This window comes from Pungitius pungitius, chromosome 18, assembly GCF_949316345.1.
Source record: "Pungitius pungitius chromosome 18, fPunPun2.1, whole genome shotgun sequence".
NCBI lineage: Eukaryota > Metazoa > Chordata > Actinopteri > Perciformes > Gasterosteidae > Pungitius > Pungitius pungitius.
Genome location: NC_084917.1, coordinates 6,170,074 through 6,190,697, shown reverse-complemented (window position 1 = coordinate 6,190,697; position 20,624 = coordinate 6,170,074). Strand labels below are relative to the sequence as shown.

General features: G+C 42.7%; 2 protein-coding genes and 1 long non-coding RNA gene across 5 annotated transcripts; 1 reads left to right on the top strand and 2 right to left on the bottom strand.

Annotated features, from left to right (window-relative positions):
- Nucleotides 1-5,123: 5,123 nt before the first annotated feature.
- fbxw5 (F-box and WD repeat domain containing 5) lies at nucleotides 5,124-10,961 on the bottom strand. The gene is made up of 10 exons (XM_037485365.2): nucleotides 10,784-10,961; nucleotides 9,212-9,407; nucleotides 8,907-9,064; nucleotides 8,121-8,304; nucleotides 7,868-8,016; nucleotides 7,434-7,751; nucleotides 7,157-7,340; nucleotides 6,914-7,061; nucleotides 6,569-6,781; nucleotides 5,124-6,001 (listed from the first exon to the last, which is right to left on the bottom strand). The coding sequence occupies exons 2-10, from the start codon at nucleotides 9,396-9,398 to the stop codon at nucleotides 5,671-5,673; spliced, it is 1,872 nt and encodes a 623-aa protein (XP_037341262.1). The 5' UTR covers nucleotides 9,399-9,407; nucleotides 10,784-10,961; the 3' UTR covers nucleotides 5,124-5,670.
- LOC119226963 (uncharacterized) lies at nucleotides 10,213-12,485 on the top strand. 2 transcript variants are annotated; one of them, XR_005121298.2, is made up of 5 exons: nucleotides 10,213-10,375; nucleotides 10,732-10,796; nucleotides 11,310-11,435; nucleotides 11,716-11,805; nucleotides 11,897-12,485. It is a non-coding gene; the product is annotated as an uncharacterized LOC119226963 (long non-coding RNA). The 2 variants fall into 2 exon arrangements; XR_005121297.2 differs by having other exon boundaries at nucleotides 10,213-10,796.
- Nucleotides 12,486-13,005: 520 nt separating this feature from the next.
- On the bottom strand, nucleotides 13,006-16,891 carry LOC119226186 (PR domain zinc finger protein 12-like). Of its 2 annotated transcripts, none has more exons than XM_037483797.2 (5): nucleotides 16,338-16,891; nucleotides 14,873-15,063; nucleotides 14,612-14,767; nucleotides 14,242-14,356; nucleotides 13,006-14,057 (listed from the first exon to the last, which is right to left on the bottom strand). In XM_037483797.2, exons 1-5 carry the CDS (start codon nucleotides 16,552-16,554, stop codon nucleotides 13,627-13,629), a joined length of 1,110 nt encoding a protein of 369 aa, XP_037339694.2. In that variant the 5' UTR covers nucleotides 16,555-16,891; the 3' UTR covers nucleotides 13,006-13,626. The 2 variants fall into 2 exon arrangements, with proteins under 2 accessions (XP_037339694.2, XP_037339693.2); XM_037483796.2 differs by having other exon boundaries at nucleotides 13,006-14,060; nucleotides 16,338-16,889.
- Between the last annotated feature and the right edge of the window lie 3,733 nt (nucleotides 16,892-20,624).

Sequence of the window (20,624 nt, the reverse complement as noted above, 5' to 3'; positions counted from 1 at the left end):
CTATGTAAAGAACAGGTAGAAGTAAGAGCCAACATAGGGTCACTGTAAGTGTTTATTTTGAGCCAAAACACAAAAATAACATAAACATCCACTTCCATTCATAATTTAACTTTAATTAAATTATATTAAATAATTACTTTTATGACCCCTCATCTGAACCACAACAAATAAAAAACAAATATACATTAACAAATACATAGTGGATATTTTGAAAACATCTTTAAAAAATAAAATGGCTAAATATCCAATTGTTAACGAAATAAAGAATGTTCAGGGTTCTTCTTCATCTGAGGAGGAGAGACCAGCATTTCCAAGCCCTGCTTTTAGGAGGCGGATCTGAAGTTTCGCTTTGGTTTGGTCAGCTTGATTTGTTCCTCTGCCAGGAGTATCTGTGCTTCTGCTCTTTCAGTTTCTCGTTTAAGAAGTGATTCATAGGCATCATCATTATTATTCGGCAAAGGATGCTTCAAGCCTCTTTTCTGAGCTCCTGTGACTGCTGGCTCTACCAGTGAGGATCCAGGTTGTTCTTCAATTATAGGGCTGAGATCCAGAATGAATGTTTCCTCTGCATTAGGAAGAACTGGCTCACTTTCCTCTACAATTGTAGGCTCACCATCCCCTACAACACCATGAACCCCATGCAGAGCTTTAGAGTTCTCACCTCCAATAATGTCCAGAACCACATCTGTGTATTCACCTTTCTTAAAGGGTTTGTTGCCTGTTTGGGTGTTTTTTGCCTCAGCAAGGTCCTTCGTTGCTCTGGCCCTCAGATTCTTCCATCTAAATTTCACTTGCTCCAAGGTCCTCTTCTGGCCAGACCCCATTGCATTTACATTCTGGGTGATTTCAACCCAAATGTCTTTCTTCCTTTTGTTAGTCACCATTCCACCTGCAACAGAGCTTCCTACTATTGAGGCATAATGGCACTTAACACCCTCCAGCAGTGCATGGGTTTCTGCAACAGTGAAATTAGGTCCTTTTGAGTCCATGGTTTCACCGCTTCTGTTGTAGTGAACATAGTATTTGTAGGCCTTGGGCATGATTGATTTAATTGAACACAAGCCACAGCACGTCAGCCAATCGGTGTGTGGGTATTTGACAGCCATCTTATATTCAGCCTTTCTCAGAGGACTTAGAGAGAGACACTGACATGGCAGGTATTGTCCATCGCTACCACCGTGTTGGTGGAAGAGGATACCGTCAAAGGGTGTATGTTGAGCGTGCACAACCACTGGAGCAATACACCACTGAAGAACTGTATGCTCGCTTTCGCTTTGGGAATGCTGATATTAAGTACATTGCAGACCTTGTCAGGCCAAAACTTCAACGGAGAACCCGAAGGAGCCACAGTCTGTCTGTGGAAGAACAGGTCCTCATTGCTCTGCGCTTCTATGCATCTGGGACTTTCTACCAAGTGGTTGGTGACAATATAGGAGTGGACAAATCAACTGGTCAATCAGTTTGTTTCACTTCCAAAGGATGTCCAGATTGCCCAGACCAAGCACAAGTTTTTTCTTTTGGGGAATATGCCCAATACTATTGGGGTTATTGACTGCACTCATGTGCATATCCAAGCACCTCATGAGAGGGATTGGGAGTACATCAACCGAAAGGGGAGGCGCAGCATCAACATCCAACTTGTGGGCGATGCTGACCTCATCATCACAAACTGTGTCGTGACGTGGCCTGGGTCTGTTCATGATGCACGCATCCTGAGAGAGAGTGCTTTATACAGAGAGCTCCAAACCGAACGACCGGATGGCATAATATTAGGAGACAGTGCCTATCCACTCCTACCATGGCTGATGACTCCTTTTCTTGCAGCAACCACACCTGCGCAGGCACGCTTCAACACTGCTCATTGCAAAACAAGATGTGCAATTGAGCGTTTAAATGGAGTTCTGAAGAGACGCTTTGCATGCCTTAACTACTTGCGAGTGGAACCACAGGGAGCATGCAACATAATACTTGCGTGTATCGTCCTGCACAACATCGCTACCAGGCGCAATGTCCCTCTCTGTGATGATGTTTGTGATGTACCTGAGCCTGTTGAAGAACCAGACCAACCTCTGGTGGTCTGTCAGAATCAGGGACTGACTGGACGTATAGCAAGGGATGCAATTGTTAGACATTATATTTGACAGGCTCATCTCTGATGATTGTTTCTTTGAAATTAATATACGGTGATGAATGACCAAAAAATGAATATATTATTTTTGTTTATTGAAATCTGTTTGGGGGATTATTTCATTGGGACACGATCATTTTTGTTTTATTTTTACTTTACTATACTGAATAGCTTAATTGTTAGCCTATGTCTACTTTATCACTGTTACAACGGTTACACAAGTCAAGTGAAAAATATAAATAAAAGTATATACACTAAATGATACAAATGTATTATTTGACCAATTTTAAAGTTTTACTACATTTTCTTCCTGAAATCCACCTTGAAATCCTACCCCCTGTTGGGATCAGGATAATCCTGTTTTTTTGGATCAAAGTTATCCAAATCCCACTGACAAGTTTTGAACAACACAAACTGAAGGTTTGATCCAGATTAAAACTAGGATTGGATTCCCTCATCTAATCTGATTTCAGATTCCTTCTTTCCCTTTTGAACAACTCATTTTCAAGATTTGATCCAATCCGATAACCAAAATCCGATCAGTTTACCTTTGAACAACTGGCCCCGGATGCTGAAGGGAGTTACCCACAAGGCATTGCACCTCCCAAGAACGGGATTACCGGTAAAAAACAAAACAGATGAACAAAGGGGACGGCACGTGTGTATTCAGAAAGTCACTTTAAGCCTTTGAGCCTTTAGCCTAAATGATCAGAGTAAAAAGTAAATTGTAAATCCTATTTTTTGACGTTGTCATGGTGACGTGACATTCATATTTTGCATTACCATTTCCAGCCCTCACAGACTCTCCCACTCCACAGTTTACCACGTGACGTCGGTTAAGTCCCCGAGGGATCAGCGTTCTGGGTTTAGGGGGGACGCTGGGATCGGGCCTTAGTATAAAGAAAAAAGTTTAGTATGGAAAGAGTCATGAAAACTCACATTGTGTTTTGAAGAGATTTCTTCAAAACACAATGTATAGTATGTCCGAAAAAGTCTTGGTAAAACATGGTATAGAATGTTAAAGAAAAAGCCGTATTATTTAATGTCAATAATAAAGCTTGGTATAGTATGTTAAAAGAAGTCATTGTAAGTTGAAAAAAAAACAATCAACATCCCTAAAAAGTAAAAGTTAAGAATATACAAAAAGAATCATCAAAGGTTAATTGGATGCAGAGTATGTTTGCAGAGAAAAGTCACAGTTTACGTCATAGTATATTACTGTTTCATTAAGTACACAGTTTACATAGAAAAGAATATTTAAAAAGTCAATCGTGAAAAGTCCCCATTTTTCATCCCCATCTCCCTCACTGCGCCTCGCCTTGTAAGGAGAGGAACCGAGCAAATATGTCATGTGATGTTACGTAGAGGAGCAGGGCTTCCTCTCTGTGGCGTGTTCCCTAAACATCAAGTATTCATCCTGCGTCCTTTTACGCTTCCTGGAAGCTTCATTGAAGCTCTCATCAATCCTCCCTCACTGCTCCTCAAAGCATAAATAACAGAAGGAAAGAATCAAACGTTAAAACGTCAAAGTACAGCAAAATAAAGAGAAGCTAAGTGCAATTGAAAGAATAGAGATACTATTAATCACCATAGATGTCATCAGTAGCATAAATGTGAAATGTGTTTACGGTACAGTAACTGAAAAAAAGAAAATGGGATGAAAGTAATATTAAATCAGACACTTCTGCAGATTTCCAGCCTTTCAGGGCATGCGGTTTATTTCAGAGCAGATTGAAAAAGACCCGACAGGAAACAGGATTAAAGAAATGGAGCTGCAGCAGTCAAAGGGAACCAAGCATAAGGTTCATGACTTAAGACACTCATTTCAAACATGGAAAATATCGCTCTGCTGTTGGTAAGAATGCGCTGATGAAGTGAATTATTCACACAGGCTGGAGATTCCACGTGAAAATACAACCAGTCAACTCGGACCAGGTAACAAGCCGACCTATATATATTTTTTTAATAATCAGTACCAGAATTCCTTCAAAGGGGATTCTGCAAAAAATCTACACAAGTACCTGAACCTTGAGCTGGTTAAACTGAATTTTCAAGAACCGCCCGGTACGTGAAGTCTCTCTCTCTCACACACTCTCTCACACACACACACACAGGTGTACAAAACATAGATCATGACTTAATGAGGGGACCATTCTGTGACTTGAAAAGTCTCGTAAAATGATATTTTTCTTTATTTATAATCTGTTCTTCAAACAGAATCACCAGTTGAATTTGTTGTAGTCGTACTCTGGGTTGTTTGTGTGCAGGTTGTGTTTTTTCAGGCCGCCCACACTCTGCTGAGACTTGTGCAACGATGATGGAAAAAGGGTTTTTAATAAAAGTAACAGAAACACATTTCTGAGATTTATCTGTTGTCCCAGAGTCTTTTGACTAAATGAAAGGGGGAATAAAAAGAATATGTAAAAATACATTTCTACACAACACAAGCACAAATAACAATAAGTTACTAGTGGTGTAACGGAGCAGTTGTCAATCCGTGGACCAGAACGATCCCCTTCATGGTTTGGCAGAAATGTGGACCGCATATTGATTACACAGTTTAATGTCAACCATCACAGTGTGGAGTAAAGTTTAACTGACCGCTAATATTCAGTGAAATATGCGATCAGGCTTCTCTGGGAGCTGATCTCTGATCGCCTTACATTGTGAACTGAATTGTGTACCTTTATGAAAAAAAAACCTATAAACGACTAACCTAATGTCTGTGTCTGCCAATATGGATCATCAATGATCTGCAAATTGATGATCGGATCCGTTGTACCACTATATGCTACGCAGAGAACGTGCTTCACGCTGTTACCCATCGACTCTACATTACGTCAACTACATTTAGTTACTCGATGAGTCAACTTTGAACAGAGCGATTCGTCATTTCTGGGAGGGGATAGAATTATAAACCAAGGCCGACAGCCGTAAACGCAGCAAAATGTCGTCTCCCCTTTTTGGTTTTAAATAGTTTTTTGTTTATCTGAAGAAAAAAAAAAAAAAAAAAAGAAGAAGAAAAAATGTTCTAGGGTATTTATACTCAATACATCCATTGGACAAATCTATTAATAAGAGAAAGTCATTCTGAGGTACAGCACATGACACCCGCTACGTACATCTATGCCTCAGGAGTCTTGACCTGTTCGTTGCCACGGTTACAGATAAAAAAAAAATTACAAACACCGTTGTAACACATCTGGCCCTCTGTCTTGTGCATTGAGGTGTCTGCTCAACACCATCTCTCTGTGTGAGAACATTTCACCTCACTCCCCTCAACAGAACAACACAGACTGGGGAGGGCATTGTGGGGGGTGGGAAGAAGGGGGGGGGGGGGTGTTCTCTCCTTTGCTGGTGCGACCGCGCTCTCCTGTGCCGAGTCCCCGTCTCCTCGTTGGCCAAAGACACTTAGCGCTGCTGGGCGTCACAACGCCGTGAGCTCAAGCGAAAACAATCACTGACTTTAACCACACTGTACACACACATATATATATATATATATATTTATATATATATATTCACACCACATTGGAAGAAGGTCAAACTTCCCCCCCCTGCTCCGTCCCAGTGTTTCCCGACCCGACTCGTGGTTTCCCGTTGACGCCGCTCAGCGACGCCGAGTTCTTGCCGCGGTTCAGCCAGGACGACAGAAAGCTGCGGGGCCTCGGCGGGCGCCCGGGGGCCTGCGTCAGGCGGACCATGCGCGGCGAGCGCCATACCTTGATGGTGGAGTCGTCGCTGGCGGACAGCAGCAGCTCCTGGTCGGCGGGGCTGAACGCAACAGAGTTCACCACGTCGTCGTGGGCCAGGCGCGCCAGACAGATGTTGTAATGGCGGTCCCAGATGTAGCCGTGCTTGTCCTCTGCTCCGCTGCAGGAAGGGAGACGAGAGACGCAAGTCAGCGACGCCTCCGGGACGGGACTATTTCAACATTATCGGGTGGTCATGGGGTGGGTTACCAATAACGGGAGGAACAAACCATTATTTCATTAAATGAGCTTTTCTACAGATTATTTCAATAATAGAAAGAACTTGTGAACATCACAAGTGACCAGACAAATGGCTCTTTTTGTCCCACCACAAATTCAAAGCCAAATATATTTCCTCTCCTATCAAATAAGAAAACCCTCATTCCAGTTATTGTTTTTACTTTAAAAATACAGGCCATTATTTAGAGTCTTTAAAAACATCAGCTGCATCAGTGGCGTCCTTCAGTCAGTGCAACCAGTTTCTATCCCAAATATTTGTTTTGAAGCTCTTTGTGATGATCATACCACAGACCCGAGCTGATCATTTCTCACTCGGTCTCACTGTAGGTGCTTTAGATACAAGAGTACCTATATGGTTAATACATTTTTAAAAAGCGAACAGGATTCTTTTTAAGGGCAAAGCTGCATCTAATCTCCAAAAACGGCCATTGGTCATCGGTCGCCTCACCTGGCGACGAAGTCTCTGCTGACGTCGAGGAAGATGAAGAAGCACTCATCGTTAGGCGTGAAGGCTCGGTGAGCGCGCAGGCTCCTCCTCTCCTCCCTCAAACTCTTCAGGTCGATGACATGCAGGTCGATCTCCTCGGCGATGGGGGGAGGTGACATGGGGTCAGAGATCACACACCCGGCTGGCCAGGCACGACTATTGACGTAAAGGTACCTGACGAAGAAGAGGAAAGGAGTCAATTCACCATGACATACGCACTCTGAGAACTGTGGATTCTATGCTGTTTCAAGACTTTTAAAAACAGCCCATATGAAATCATACTGAACTGCTTCTTATTTCAATTACCTGTGGTCGGGAGAAAGGCCCATCCCAATGATGTGTCCATGGATATCAATCACATGGTCCAGGGAATCAAAGAACTCATCTGAACTACGCTCTTCCCCAAGTACAGGACCACAAGTGGTCATCTGGTCGGGCTTGATCCGCTTAATACCTGAAAGGGGACAAAGACCACCGCGTGAGACGCTTCTTTTACTGCATCATATATATAAATAATATGTGCATATTTGAGCTTGGAAGCGATTTTACCTATCTGGTGAGGGGAGTAAGTAAGGCTGCCGGTGGTGAAGAGTAGGTATGTTTTGTCCTCTCCCTCTCCAGGGTCAGAGGGCTCCGTTAGGCTGCAGTCGGGGGCCTTGGTGTGGGCTCTGCCCATCACTTTCGCCACATGGGTCTCAATCGCCATCTCCGTGTGCCCGACATTCTTACAACTCTGACGGGAAGGAAGAGAAGCGCAATAAACAGGCTGAATGAAGAACAGCGCTACAAAAGCATCACAGGGCCTCAACCTCTACATGCAACTCACCTGCATAACGTGCCCCAGGCCGGAAATGGAGGGCTGAGGGAAGCGATGGGCGGGAAGCCTCGCTTCCTCGCCACCCGCCGCTTCATCGTCATCTTCCTCACTGCCGGAAGTTCCCAGATCAAAGAGGAGGGGCCGGTGCTGCTGCTGCTGTTGCCCTTTCTGCCTCCGAGCCTGCGACTGGGCCTCGTAGTCCAGCAGCAAGTCTGGGTTGTCATGACGACGGCAGTGGGCCACCATCACCGTGCGTATGGTGCTGGCGTTGACATTCTGGATCTTGAAAAGGCGCTTAACCACGTTGACGTTCTCCGATTCAACATCCTGTTGGGAAAAAGTTTAAAAAAAAAAAAAAAAAAAACATTGAATACTTTTGTTGGAGTTCATTTCATTTTAAACAACATGACCAAAGAGGCTCGGGCTGCTGCGCCCGGTCTCACCTGGAAGGCTTTGTTGAGCCAGAGCACAGAGCAGGACGTCATGTTGCCTATCCAGTGCAGGTTCCCAGAGATCAGGTGGGTCTCGTTCAGCCAGCAGCCGAACACGTCGTACGGCTTGTTCCTCACGCGCGACAACAGTGTGTAGTTGTCTGCAGGCAGGTGTTAAGACAGGCGGAGGTTTGAATGCACACACTAACTCTTATTTAAGGAAGAGACAAACACATATGCAGGACTGTGGTTCCGGGTTCTGTACCCAAACTGATGACAGCGATTTCCCCAGACGAGGAGTGGTGCGGGCCCATGTACACGCCGGACACGAGCAGCAGGGTGTCGTCAGCGTTGAACTGGGAGAACTGGGTGTAGCCCCAGTTAAACTGGCGCATGCTGGAGCTGTGCACCATCGCGATATTACCGTCCAGTCGCTCCGTGTCCCACAGCTGCAAACAAGAAGAACCATAAAGTGAGTTCATTATCATTTACATGTGATCAATTGACAGTGTTGAATTAAATGACAGATGTTCTGGCTCTCTTGGTCCTTTGTCAAATTTATTTTGTTCAGTTTTCCTTTTTCCTCGCACAGTTTCTTAAATTTGAGTTTAATTTTGTTTATCTCTCAATGGCTAGGAAACTCTTACGCCAGCAACCATAATGAGTTTTAAATAACCTACATGCCCTCATTTTATCTGAGCTCTAAGAGTTAAAAGAAATGCGATTGAGTTAAGATTTAACCTTCTTACGAAATCTATTTTTAAAAAGCCCTTTAAGAGGAGAATATGGCTATGAATTAAAACACAAATAGATTATTGTCTTTCGTGAAACACAACTATCGTCTCAGTTGCACCCTGTTGAAAGGACATTTTTTAGGTTCACTTGTTAGAACTGACTTTGGCCCTGAAGTGTAGCCCGGCTACCAGTTAGCCTGAGAAATGAAAAGCCCTTCAAAAGTTAAATACATAAACACAATGACTTTATATGCTGTAAGAAACGTAAGAAAAAGGCAGCAAGATGAAAGTTACCTGGATAACCTCGTAGTCCCTACCTTAACAGTGCAGTCTTTGGAGCACGAGGAGAAGCGGTGACCCTTGTGAGAAAAAGCCAGGTGGAGCACTTGGTCAGTGTGCTCCCTCAGCGTCTGGACCTCCACACAGGGGATACAGTCGAACAGGCGCCTGAACTCCCTGTACCATGACACCGCCGCTGCACAAACAAAAACCGGGTTATTCAAATCTGCAGCTGGCCGCTCAACATCTGGACCCAAAGCGGTCTTTTTTTTTTTTTTTTTTTTTCAGAACCGAGAACAAAACAGACTTGGATTTCTTTGGTGAAACAGAGGACGATGTTTACCTGGGTGTCGGGGTACAGAACGAGGGATGCGGTAGTAGCTGTAGAACAGCTCCCTCCAGAGGAACTCATCTCTGGAAACAGCCAGCCACTGTCTGCAGGTCAGACCTGCTTGAAGCACGGCATCATGGGGCAGACGCAGGAAGATCTCCAACACCAGGCTGTCCGGCAGAACTGGGCCACCCTCCATCCTAACATCCTACAGGCCGCAAATACATGGAGGTGACGTACTGTGGCAGCAACTCCAAAGCACAAACATGCAGTTTTCCCCCTAAATTAGCTTCACAGATGTTAGAGCAATCGTATCGGCTTGAAGCAAAGTGGCTTGAAGCAAAGTGGTTATTTGCTGCACAATTCCACAAAATTGAACATATTACATATCTGTAATAATGAAATTGCAGGATTTGCAACAACTGCTTAACTGATGTGGCAACACTACGTCAGACTATTTTATTACCACACTGTCAACTTTTAACAGTGACGTAAACTCAAATTTGAGAAGTTTTAATACTCAACTCACTTCTGATTTTGTGAGGCGTAGCTTGAAATGAATGTATCAAAGCTAAAATTGATTACTTATACACTTATCAGTAATATTCCACTAATATGTTTGAAATGTTTAATCGACTCAAGACGTTAAATGAATGATGGGTTCTCAACTTAATTTCTATTGAGAAATACACATTGTCTATAAATAGAGCCCAAACTGTGAAAAATGAATAGCCACAGAGTATAAAAAGATTGCCAACTCTCAAAGCCTAATTTGAAGAAACGGAGGATGATCACTAAATGCCAACCATAAAATGCAATGGTACATAACTGGAGTTTCAACAGTCTTACTTAAATGTTGTTTATTCTTTTTGATAAGTTGTGAAACATAAATAGAAGATGCAAATAGAAATAGGACATATTATAACTATGAATACCTGACTAACTTGAAGTTATAATTACACTATTGTGGCCTCTGCTCCATAAATAACGTGAGAGCCCACCTTTTACGGGAATCTGAGCAACTCGACGTAAAGAAATGGCCCTTCGAAGAGGAGGAACCTCGTCGTTATTTGCTGGTAGAATAGAGCGATGATAGCCTGGTATTTTCTCGGTTACAAGTCATGACGGCTGGAATACATCCAAACTAAACTTTATTTAAGACAAAAAAAAAATTCGGTACGCTCTTTTAATTCAATTAGCTAACGCAGCTCTTCTTAGGAGCGACGATCCGTCCGGAGAGGATGACCTAACATGGACATCTTGGTCGACGTGCCGTTAGAACTCATAACCAAGTGTTTTTAAAAAGCAAACAGACTGTCGAGCCTCGAGGCTGGCGTGCTTTTGTTTGAGTTTTTAAATTAAAAAAAAAGAATAATCTACGCCAGCAGAAATGTCTTTGGAGCTAACGTTAAGCTAGCTCACTTGCTAACGAGCGAGCTAGCTGTTAGCTGACATTTCCTTTTAACTTTTAGCTACGGCATGTATTTCTGACAACGTGTGGTCACTGTAACAGGCGAATGCTTTCGTTGTAGGAGTTCATCGGCTTGGCTCAACGAACACTTGCTGACATAAACGGAGACCCACCTGCTGAAACCAAGTATGTTCCTGAAAAAAATCGAGCGGCTAGCTAGCTAGCGCTGAAGGCTAGCCACAGAAAAAATGACAACAGTCCTGCAGCAACGGAGACTGTACTCGACGATCACAGCATCATCGCCCGAAACGAGACCAACTCAATCGATCCCGAGTTTAAGACACATCCTCCTCTTGATTACGATCGGCAATTTTTTCAATGATCAAAATGATCAAAAGGCTGATTCTGATTCATCATTTTTCTTTTTTTCTTTTATTAGTATTATTGTAACGTTCTATCATTAGTGATGTTTTCCTAAATAAAAAACGTTGCACTTTAATGCAGTTGTTATTGTAATTAAATATCCAAAATGGACATATTTTTTAACAAAAAGAAGACTTTTCATAATTATGTACGCAGCGATAATCTTAATAACTGTCAGTGCCAATACGTCTTTGTTCGCCGTTTAATTGAAAACAAATAAAACATTAAGGAAAGCCCAGAGCAGTAATACTATACTTCCTGTTTCTGTGCCTTCAGTGGCCATCAGAGTGTAGTCTTTAGTAACAGAAGGAACGCTCATTGGATCACATCGGAACAATAGAGTCCAAATTAACTCAAAAAGAAGATATTCAATTTGATCTATGCTGTGACAAATACTATCTGGTAAGTATTCAAATCTTCTCAAACAATTTTATAGCAAGTTTCTAAAAAAGGGACATTTTTGTAGCAGTAGTTTAAACTCAATGTTATTATGAATGGCATATTTACCCAACAAATAACTTGTGACCAATTAGTTTCCCTTTGGTGAGATAGTATTTGAATGATCTAGAGACAATTTTATTGTATTATTGTGTGCCAAATGGAGCAGATTAAACCTGATACGGGTGGAATCAGGTTTCCTGCCACAACATTATCTCACCAGTGTTGCTAATATTTCCTTCAGGTCTGCGCAATGCCGCTGTATGGATAGCTTCGTGCTGTGGCTCCTCAATGAAGGACAGGACAGCTGCAGGACGACTATACCAGTATAAAGGTACTCCGTGTTTGTTGAAGTGGGCACATTTTAGAATAGTGATCCATGTGGATGTGATGCCTAAACTGTATTTTGTTTCTTTATGGTCCAGGGCAGAAAGTGTGGACTGTCTCTGGCGATGAAACAACATCCAGTCAAAATCCTCCATAATTCTGCTGGGCAGAAGAGATGTCCACCTTTCTACCACATTCTTAATTATTTCTGCAGTTAAATAACTTTCAGTATGTGGATTTGTGTTGCTCTGTAATTGTTATAATGATGACTTGTCTGAAAACTCCTTGTCAAGGAAGTTGGACAATGTCTGATTGCAGACAAATGCAGCAGTGGCTCACAAGGGCCTTACATCTCATGTTCACCAATCATTTATATGGTATAAATGAAATTTGATCAGCACTTGTTTATTTAACGAATTCCATAAATGCCTAATGAGATCATGTATTTGTCTTATTAAGTGTCCATTCACTGTTTCTCCAAGAGAGGCCCCCTTTTTCACCGCGATATTCTCTTTTTATGGGTATCTGGCGCCATCATGTGGCAGAAGAAACAACTACATTACCTGGAGATTAAAGCAAGACGTTTCATAAATTGATTTTGTTAGAACTTCACAACTTAGTGTGAAAATTAAGTATATAACATTGAAACACATTTTCAAATAAACCAGCTCTTTGACAACAATCAAACACTGTTATTTTATCTGCATTGCAACCGGCATTGAAATGTTTTTATTAAGAGGACTTCATTGTCCACTAAAGTGGAAAATGCCTTCGGCCCATCTGGCAAATGATTGAAACATCGATACACCATCATAAATTATAGAATTAGAATATTAACAGTATGGAAACTAAAATTAATGTAATACACAACATAAAAAGATTAAAACTGAGTAAGAAAGCCACCTGGAATAAATAACCCTGAACAATTCGCAAAGATAAACCTTTAGATTATTTGAAAAACCTTCACCAAGCAAGTTTTTTCTTATTAAATTAAATGTTAAAGTTATGGACTCAATTACATTTCTATTTCAAACTTACGTGTTTACATCTTGAAATTCTGCAAAACGTTTTGTAGGAGAGCAGTTAACTAGTGCGATATGATGTGGAATTTACATGAAGGAAAAGACATTTGTGCAAAGTTTATGTCAGCTGGCAACGTGTAATGGAGCAGCATGTGTTTTTTGACTTATGAGAATGATTACCATCCTTTGTTATATCTTATCATATTTATTTAGAATAGAAGAAAGCACAAATGTATTTACATTCACATGTACAGTATATAGCATACAATACAATTTTACATTTACACAACAGTATAGCATACAGTCTGTGCAAGATTAAAGTGACAGTTTACAGTGAGGATGCAGCTGAATATGTACATCGGTGACCACATCCTGTCCCTTAGTGTCCACTTACTCTGCAAATCACTGACGGTCTTCGCCCGAGCTGGTGAGGATGTGATGCAAAATAAACAGTTTTAAAATGTAGAAAATATCGCTTTGTCTCACATTTGGATTGATTTATGACACTTTAAAAATGACACGAGAATAACATATTTTTTTGTAAAATCTTCAGAGTTTTTCAGCACATTTCAGCTTTCCAAAATACCGACAAACATTAAAACATCTTCTGCTGGAGTTCTGATCACATGATAGCCAAAGAAACAAGCAATACAAACAAGCAAAAATATTTAAACGCCTGTAAGTTGCTTTTCCTTTATTTCCGTAGTGAAGGCATTGTCCAATCAGGATCTCCTCTTCTTCTCCACTACAGCTGTAACCTAAAGTGCAACGTTGGTCCGCGCGAAAGTCCCTCCGCGCGTCTGTCATCATAGCACCATGGTGGGGATGTGGTGCACCATGGGCATCTGGTGCTGGTGGGGCATGGCCGCCATCTGCGGGGGAGGAGGGGACACTTTGGACGTCACTTCGGCGGCGTGCGCCGCCGGTTTGTGCCGTGCGCTCTTCTGGTGCGCCCTCAGGCCCGCCAGCTGGGAGTAGGCGCTCTGACAGACGTGACACTTGTAGGGCCTCTCCCCGGTGTGCAGGCGGACGTGGTTCCGCAGCGTGGACGACTGGCTGAAGCGGCGGTTGCAGAAGCGGCAGACGAAGGGCTTGTCCAGGGTGTGGATGCGCATGTGGGAGCGCAGGTTGCTGCGCGAGTTGAAGCCGCGGTGGCAGATGACGCAGCGCATCCGACCGGCCGTGGTGGTGGAGGCGGGTGGGGAGCATGAGGAAGGGCCCTCGCAGGGGTGGGAGTCTTCTGGTAGAGGGGACAAAAAGGGAAGAAGGAGATGAGATTTAGTTTGTCTCGAATGGGAATATTGTATATTTGGGTAAATTACGCAGCGAAATAAAGTGGGCAAACTTACACTAAACCCAGACTGATAAAAAAAACAGGATCTGAGTCTGGTACTGATGCTGTAAAATGAAAGGCCACTCACCACTCCTGGTTTTCTTCAGGTGTTCTTCATCTATTCCCGGAACTCCGGGGATCCCCAGGAACGTGTTTTGGGTGTTTCCGTACCAGACGAGAAGCTCCTGGTCCGGCGGGATAGTCTGAGGGAAGAAGAGCACAAGTCAGAAATTGTCTTTGATTTAGTTCTTTGTTGCTGGCTCAACGCGACAATCCATTTATCTGCATTACAGAAGTCTCAGATTCCGTTATTAATTTGTCCAGCAGATGGCGCTGCTCCAAAGGCCATTTAAATGATAAGCTATCGTCTTAAAAAAATAAAACATAAAGCCACTGACGGGCGAGTCGAAGTTTCCGCAAGACTCCAAACATTAAACACATTAGAAGTGAATCCTCACCTCGGACGCCTTGTAGAAGATAGTGCTGCCGATCTGCACCACCTCCAGGTTTTGCTCCTGTTCGTTCCTGGCGCACTTGATGTAGGTCATCCAGCTGCGTTGGTCCTCCTGGCTGGCGTCGATGAAGTAGCGCACCGTGCCGTCGTCGTTGAACACCTGAGCGCACGGAAAACAGCGAGGTGCGTTAATACGACACGGACCCGGCCTCGGTCCCACACCGTGTCCCCCGATCCCGTGTCAGAAACGCGAGCGTCAACTCACCTCCCACATGAGGTTGTTGTTCTTGAGCAGGTCCACGTGTTCGGGGGACAGGACTCTCCCCGTGAAAGGACCCATCTCGGTTCCCGCTTTGATCCAGGTCTTCGAGAAGATGCCCAGACCTTCCCCGGGGATGGAGCTCTGAGCGATGATCACCTCGCTGGGCAGCACCAGGCTGGACAGCTTCTGCACCTCTAGAAGAAGGGAAAGAGGAAAAGGGCAGCGTGTTTAGTGCTGAAGATGCACATGTCAGTTATAGAAACTGGGCATCAGCACATGTGCACGAGTAAAACGGAACCGAAAAACAGGTGGTTGTCTCCTCCTAGAGGAGGAGAGACCTCGTGGAGCAGGAGTGCTGCAAAAGTCCTGAAAGCAGTAATGGACTGGATCTTATTTTAGTCACGAAATATTAAGCTACGACTTATCCTCCGTTTAATTCGATTATCTGGTTGAATTGGACTTTTTTGTTGCGGAGAGAAACCCCCTTGGAAAGCATTTTTTTATCCCCATCATAAAGGGGGAAAAGAAGAAGAAGAAGAAGAAGAAAAAAAACCTGCGCTTCTTTAATGTCAAAATCAAAGTTTTTTTTTTTGTAAGCTTCGAAAAAAAAAAGCCGGACCGAATAGGGGTTAAATGGTCCTCTATTGCCCAGGGTCCAGCGATTCGTCATGCTTCAGATGTGATATTCATTAAAGTTTACTGGAAAAGAAACGGCTAATTCCAAATTCATTATCCTTTTAAGAACTTTGTAGCAATAAATTTGCGCTGAATGAAACGAGGAGTTGTTTAAAAGACTCAGGAATTTCTGCAACAAAAAAATGGAAAGGCGATTAGATGGTTGACATGCAATGAATAGCATTAGATTTAGACCTTCACGGTGCATTATGCGAGGAACAGCAAATCTTTTAAGGGGAGAGAAAGAGAAAAGCTCCGGAGCCCCATAGCTGCCAAGAGAGGAAAAGAGACTGTCCGGAGATTGATGAATGCAGGATAAAAACCCGGGACGTCTGAAAGAAAGGAATCTTTTCTCTCCTGGAGGTTTAAAGTGGAAACTTTCCCAGGTCAAGCACAAAGTTAACTAAATGAATTTAATGCCGGCGGCGGCTATACGCGCCTAACAAGCCTCTAAACGCGAGGTCTGGAAATTCTCAAAGGGTTAACGCGTTAAATGGGACGAAATAAAAGCAGCATACGGGGGGGGGGGAATCGGGAAAACAGCAACAGGTTGGTGAGAGAATGTTTGAGGAAATAAACCTTTGAGACGGAAAGTGCACCGTTTTTTGTGGGGGGTTAGGGGTAGGATTCTTTAAACGGAGGGATGATCAGACACAATTCCCTGTATATAAGTGACATATGATAACAGAATAATATGACTACCAATAAATAAATAAAAATCTGCCTGACATCAAGCTACAAACCTGCAACAATAAGATAAGATAAAACATGGGAATAAAAGCAGCGTGCCTACCTCCGACGAAGGACTGGGCCAGCACCTCCGCGGTGAACGCGGTCTTGGGGCTGCCGCTGTGCCGCTCCTCCGCCAGGTGTTCGCCCAGCACGTTCCTCCACCTGCCGTACAGGAAGCTGTGCAGGATGTCCGAGGTGATCACGTCCGAGAGCGAGCGACTCGGACACTTAAATCCAGACTTGAGAGCCAAAGCGTCGGCTGGTAGCACGGAGCCCATGATGCAAATTAAAAAAATAAAAAAATAAATTTAAAAAAAAAGAAGAAGAAGCAAAGCCCTCTGGAGTGACAACGGCGGAGGAGACGCGAGCCGTGGGGTGAAGAAGAAGAAGAAGAGAGAAAAAAGAGAAGGAGAACAAGTAAGCGGAGCTGCTCCTCGGTGCGTCCTTCTGCTCCAAACGGTCTGTGCGCAAAGCTGCCCTGCCTGGCTGTGAGGGTCTCTTTATATAAGTGGCTAGGGTGACCCCTGTCTAATTACTTATTAATGACACACCCCTCACCGCGACACGGCCGCACAAAGAGAGGAGGGGGGCAATTGTGACCCAAACTTTACTTTGGTAATTGTCTTTTGTATTAATGTTTGTGCCAAATCTAGCTGTTGATAAAAAAATATGACATTGTGAACTTTTGTAAACATTTTTAAAAAGCCCAAGAATGTTTTATCGATCATAGTGCAAAAAGAATAATAATAATGCAACCAGGTTTGAGAATTAAAAAAAAAAAAAAAAAATGAAATAGACCTTTTCTGGAAGTTGAGGTGATGAAGTGAGTATAGGCGCACAAGTGGGTCACTGAGTCTGGGAGTTGCTCGCCCATTTTTTTCTCATGCATTTGTTATTCATGTGGTGGTAATATTATTATTTTTTTTGTGAAGGAGTTAGCGCGGGAATAACAAGAATAGAAACAAGCTCGACGTGGACTTTTCTTCTTTTCTACAAGCATTGTTCGCATGCAAAAAATGCAAAGCTGCTTGGACGTGGTTCACTTTTTCAAGCCCTTGTTGAGGTAAGCGGTTTAATATTCATGGCTGTTCGGAGCCCCCTCGGTATTGTGACAACGTTTAGATGAGTATATACGGCCCTTTTCTTCTCTATAGTCACAGTCCACTGTGTTTTTTCCTCCGCAGCCTATTTTTCGGGCTTGATGGACTGGGGCTAAATGGGCAGTTTTCCTTCTTCTCCAGCAGAGAGGACATCTTTATTCCATCCCCGGCTCACAGGTTTCCTATTCAGCTCCCCTCCAAGTAATGTCAGGGCTCTGAAAAGTGCTGCAAATCAATCTTTCATGGTGTTTTGAGGGCAATTTGACATCCATGCACTCCTCTTTTCACTCCAACGACTACAAGGGGATTGTCCGAAAAACCGGGCAAGTTGTGCTCTCTCCTCATTTTTCCCCCCTCTTTCTCTCAGAATATGGATTATGGCGATGTAAGGTGAAAGAAGATATGGCAAATAAATACAATAGCGGAGGGTTTTTTTTTTTGTTGTTTTTTTTTAAATATTTTTTTTTTTGTTGTTTTTTTTTAAATATTTTTTTTTTTTAGCTGAGGAGATAGTGAAAAGGCAAGGTGAGTGACAGGGCACGAAAAAAGATTACTGTGAAACAGCTGCTTTTTATGAGCGGGCCCCTCCTACATTTGTCTCCTTTTCCCAGATGAAATTTCTCTGCTCTTTCAATGGGATTCTTTCTCATCTAGATTGATTTACATTTATAGCATTCATCGCACAAATCCGAGGTAAATGGCGGAGGACAGGGGGCGGGGCCGCTTCTTTATTAAAGAGGAATTAAATGAATTGAATTGAGGTAACGCATGGATTTGATTTGCTTATTTATGCATTAACCTATGGCATTATCTGGGGGCTAGTAAAGCCGCGGGCATGTCACCAATAGCAAATCATCCTGCTTAGCTGTTCCATTGTAAAACAATTTAAGCTATTATTCTGTCCATTTAAAGCTTATCAATTTAATGTGGATGATTGACAATTATTGCACAAAGAATACGGTAATTGTTTTATTTCAAAGAGCTGGTGGGAAACCTATGAATGAAAAGCATTTGCTTGTGGATGAAAAGCGGAGTTTCACGCCAATCAGGAGAAAATAAAAGTGGGGAGAATAAACTCGCTCATGTCAAAGTAATACATGTGAACGTTTACATTTTAATGACGAAATAACCTAGAAGTAAAATACATGTTTATAAATGCAATAGCACACAAAAAAAGGTTGTATCCCGCTGAAATAATAATCCCCTTTAAAACACATTTGGCTAAAAATCCAAGTCCCATTATGAACCAGTGACACGGGCACACACGCACGCGTGCACACACACAACACACAACAGACACACACACCTCTGAAAAACGGCTGTCATTCACCCAGCTGGGAGGAAAGAGCGCAGCGTCTCTGGGGATCCTCCGCGGGGTCATTAAAAACAGATTAAGGTAGCGGCCCCAGTGTGGAGGAGACTTCAGATCGGCTCATCTGTTGCAAAGGTGAGAGAGGTGCTGCTGGAAGCCCCCCCTCCCACACCCTACACCCCCAAAAAGAGCGTTTTTCCGCCACCCTCCCTTGTTGGATGGCGCTGGGGGGAGTCGGTCAGGACACCTGCTTGATGTGGAGGAGCCGTTTTCATTCATCTACACAGCGAGGGGAGCGGGTTTTAAATTGTTTAGCCCAAAATATTGAATTGGAAAATGGGATTGATCCCCTCCAATTATTAGAAAAAGTCTTTCAATCGAACAACAGTGGTGAAAAGTAACTAAACACATTCAATTAAGAGCAATTTCCGTTGATACCGTTGTTTTATTTGATTTAATTACTGTCAATTATTGTGGTGATACAACATTTAGGTTTAATGTAATGGATTCAAATTCGCGCCACCTTTACAAGCTGCAATATTTATGCATCAATGAATCAACAATTAAATCTAACAATGTTACTTAAAAATATATATTTGATGCCAATACTTTAAAGTTTTTAATTAAGTAAATGATATTTGCATCACTTGTAACAAAACATTCAAAAAGATTAATAAAGTTCATTGGGTTAGGCTCTGGAGGTATGAGACATTTAGGAGTGATGGACATCAGCAAAATACCACATGGGGATGAATGTATTTAAAGGGTTAAAGGCACTCATTGTGCAGAATAGCTCCTTTCATCAAGTTAAAGTATCGTTTTATTGTTGCTTCATGCATAATCATTTATAAACGTGTGTATATATATATTAGGTAACAATTCAATTTGTAGCTGAATGTTTTTTTGAGTAATAAAACCTGCAATATCGGTTTTAATAGTAACCCGAAGCAAAGAAATTCCAATGATTTGAAGGAAACCAACCGATTTGAAGGAAACCACCAAAACATCTAAATAAAAATCTCAACCTTTTCTCTTGTTCGGAGGTTTTGTAATTATTTGTGTATTCAATTGCATGTTTATTATTGTGTAGCCAATAGTGAAATGAAATTTGCTTAACATCAAATTTGCCCTGAAGATTTGTCCACTGTACAATAAATCAATCCACAAACACTATAAATTCCTGTTTCCATGGAGGATTGTTCTCATACAACAACCCCCCCCCCCCCCCCCAAGGAGCAGAGGTGTACAAAAAATGTCTATATGAATAATAATCTTGCCTCTCAACCTCAGCCTGTGAATGATCCGGGAACAACTAAATCATTAGACGGCCACAATGGACCTCCAGGTCAGAGGAGTCCACGGGGACGCCGCGTTAAATAGAAGGAAGAGGATCAAAATCAAGGGCTGGATTTGGAAACAGCTGCACTGCATCAATGCAGTGGACGGTATGGGGCCGCGCAGGGGCCACTGTGGAAGAAGTCTCCCTGCTGAGTGCAAAGATGTGCAGTGACAAAGCTGGAAGGGGGGGGGGGCGGAGAACTGAGGGATGACGTACTGCTGCTGCAAGTGGAAGAGTAATGCGCAGGGAGGGGAGAGGATGTTTGAGATGTTTTGAGAAGTGGAGCTCTGCTGCTATTGAGCAATATGGAGACAAATCAATCATGAAACACAGTTCATTTGTGAGAAGCAGACCCAATTCTGCAGAGGCACAGAGAGACGGAATGAGAAGGGAAAGCTGATATCATTGATTTAACAAAAGTGTTGATCGATGCCGGAGGGACAGAATCAAGTCAGAACTTCATCAATCAAATATGTTAATTAACACTTTAAGATAAGTTTCATTTGCTTAAAAAAATGAAACACCTCACCATTGACCGATGATTATAAATGACCAATAGCTTAAGACTAAATAAACATCTCTCCATCAAAATAAGCA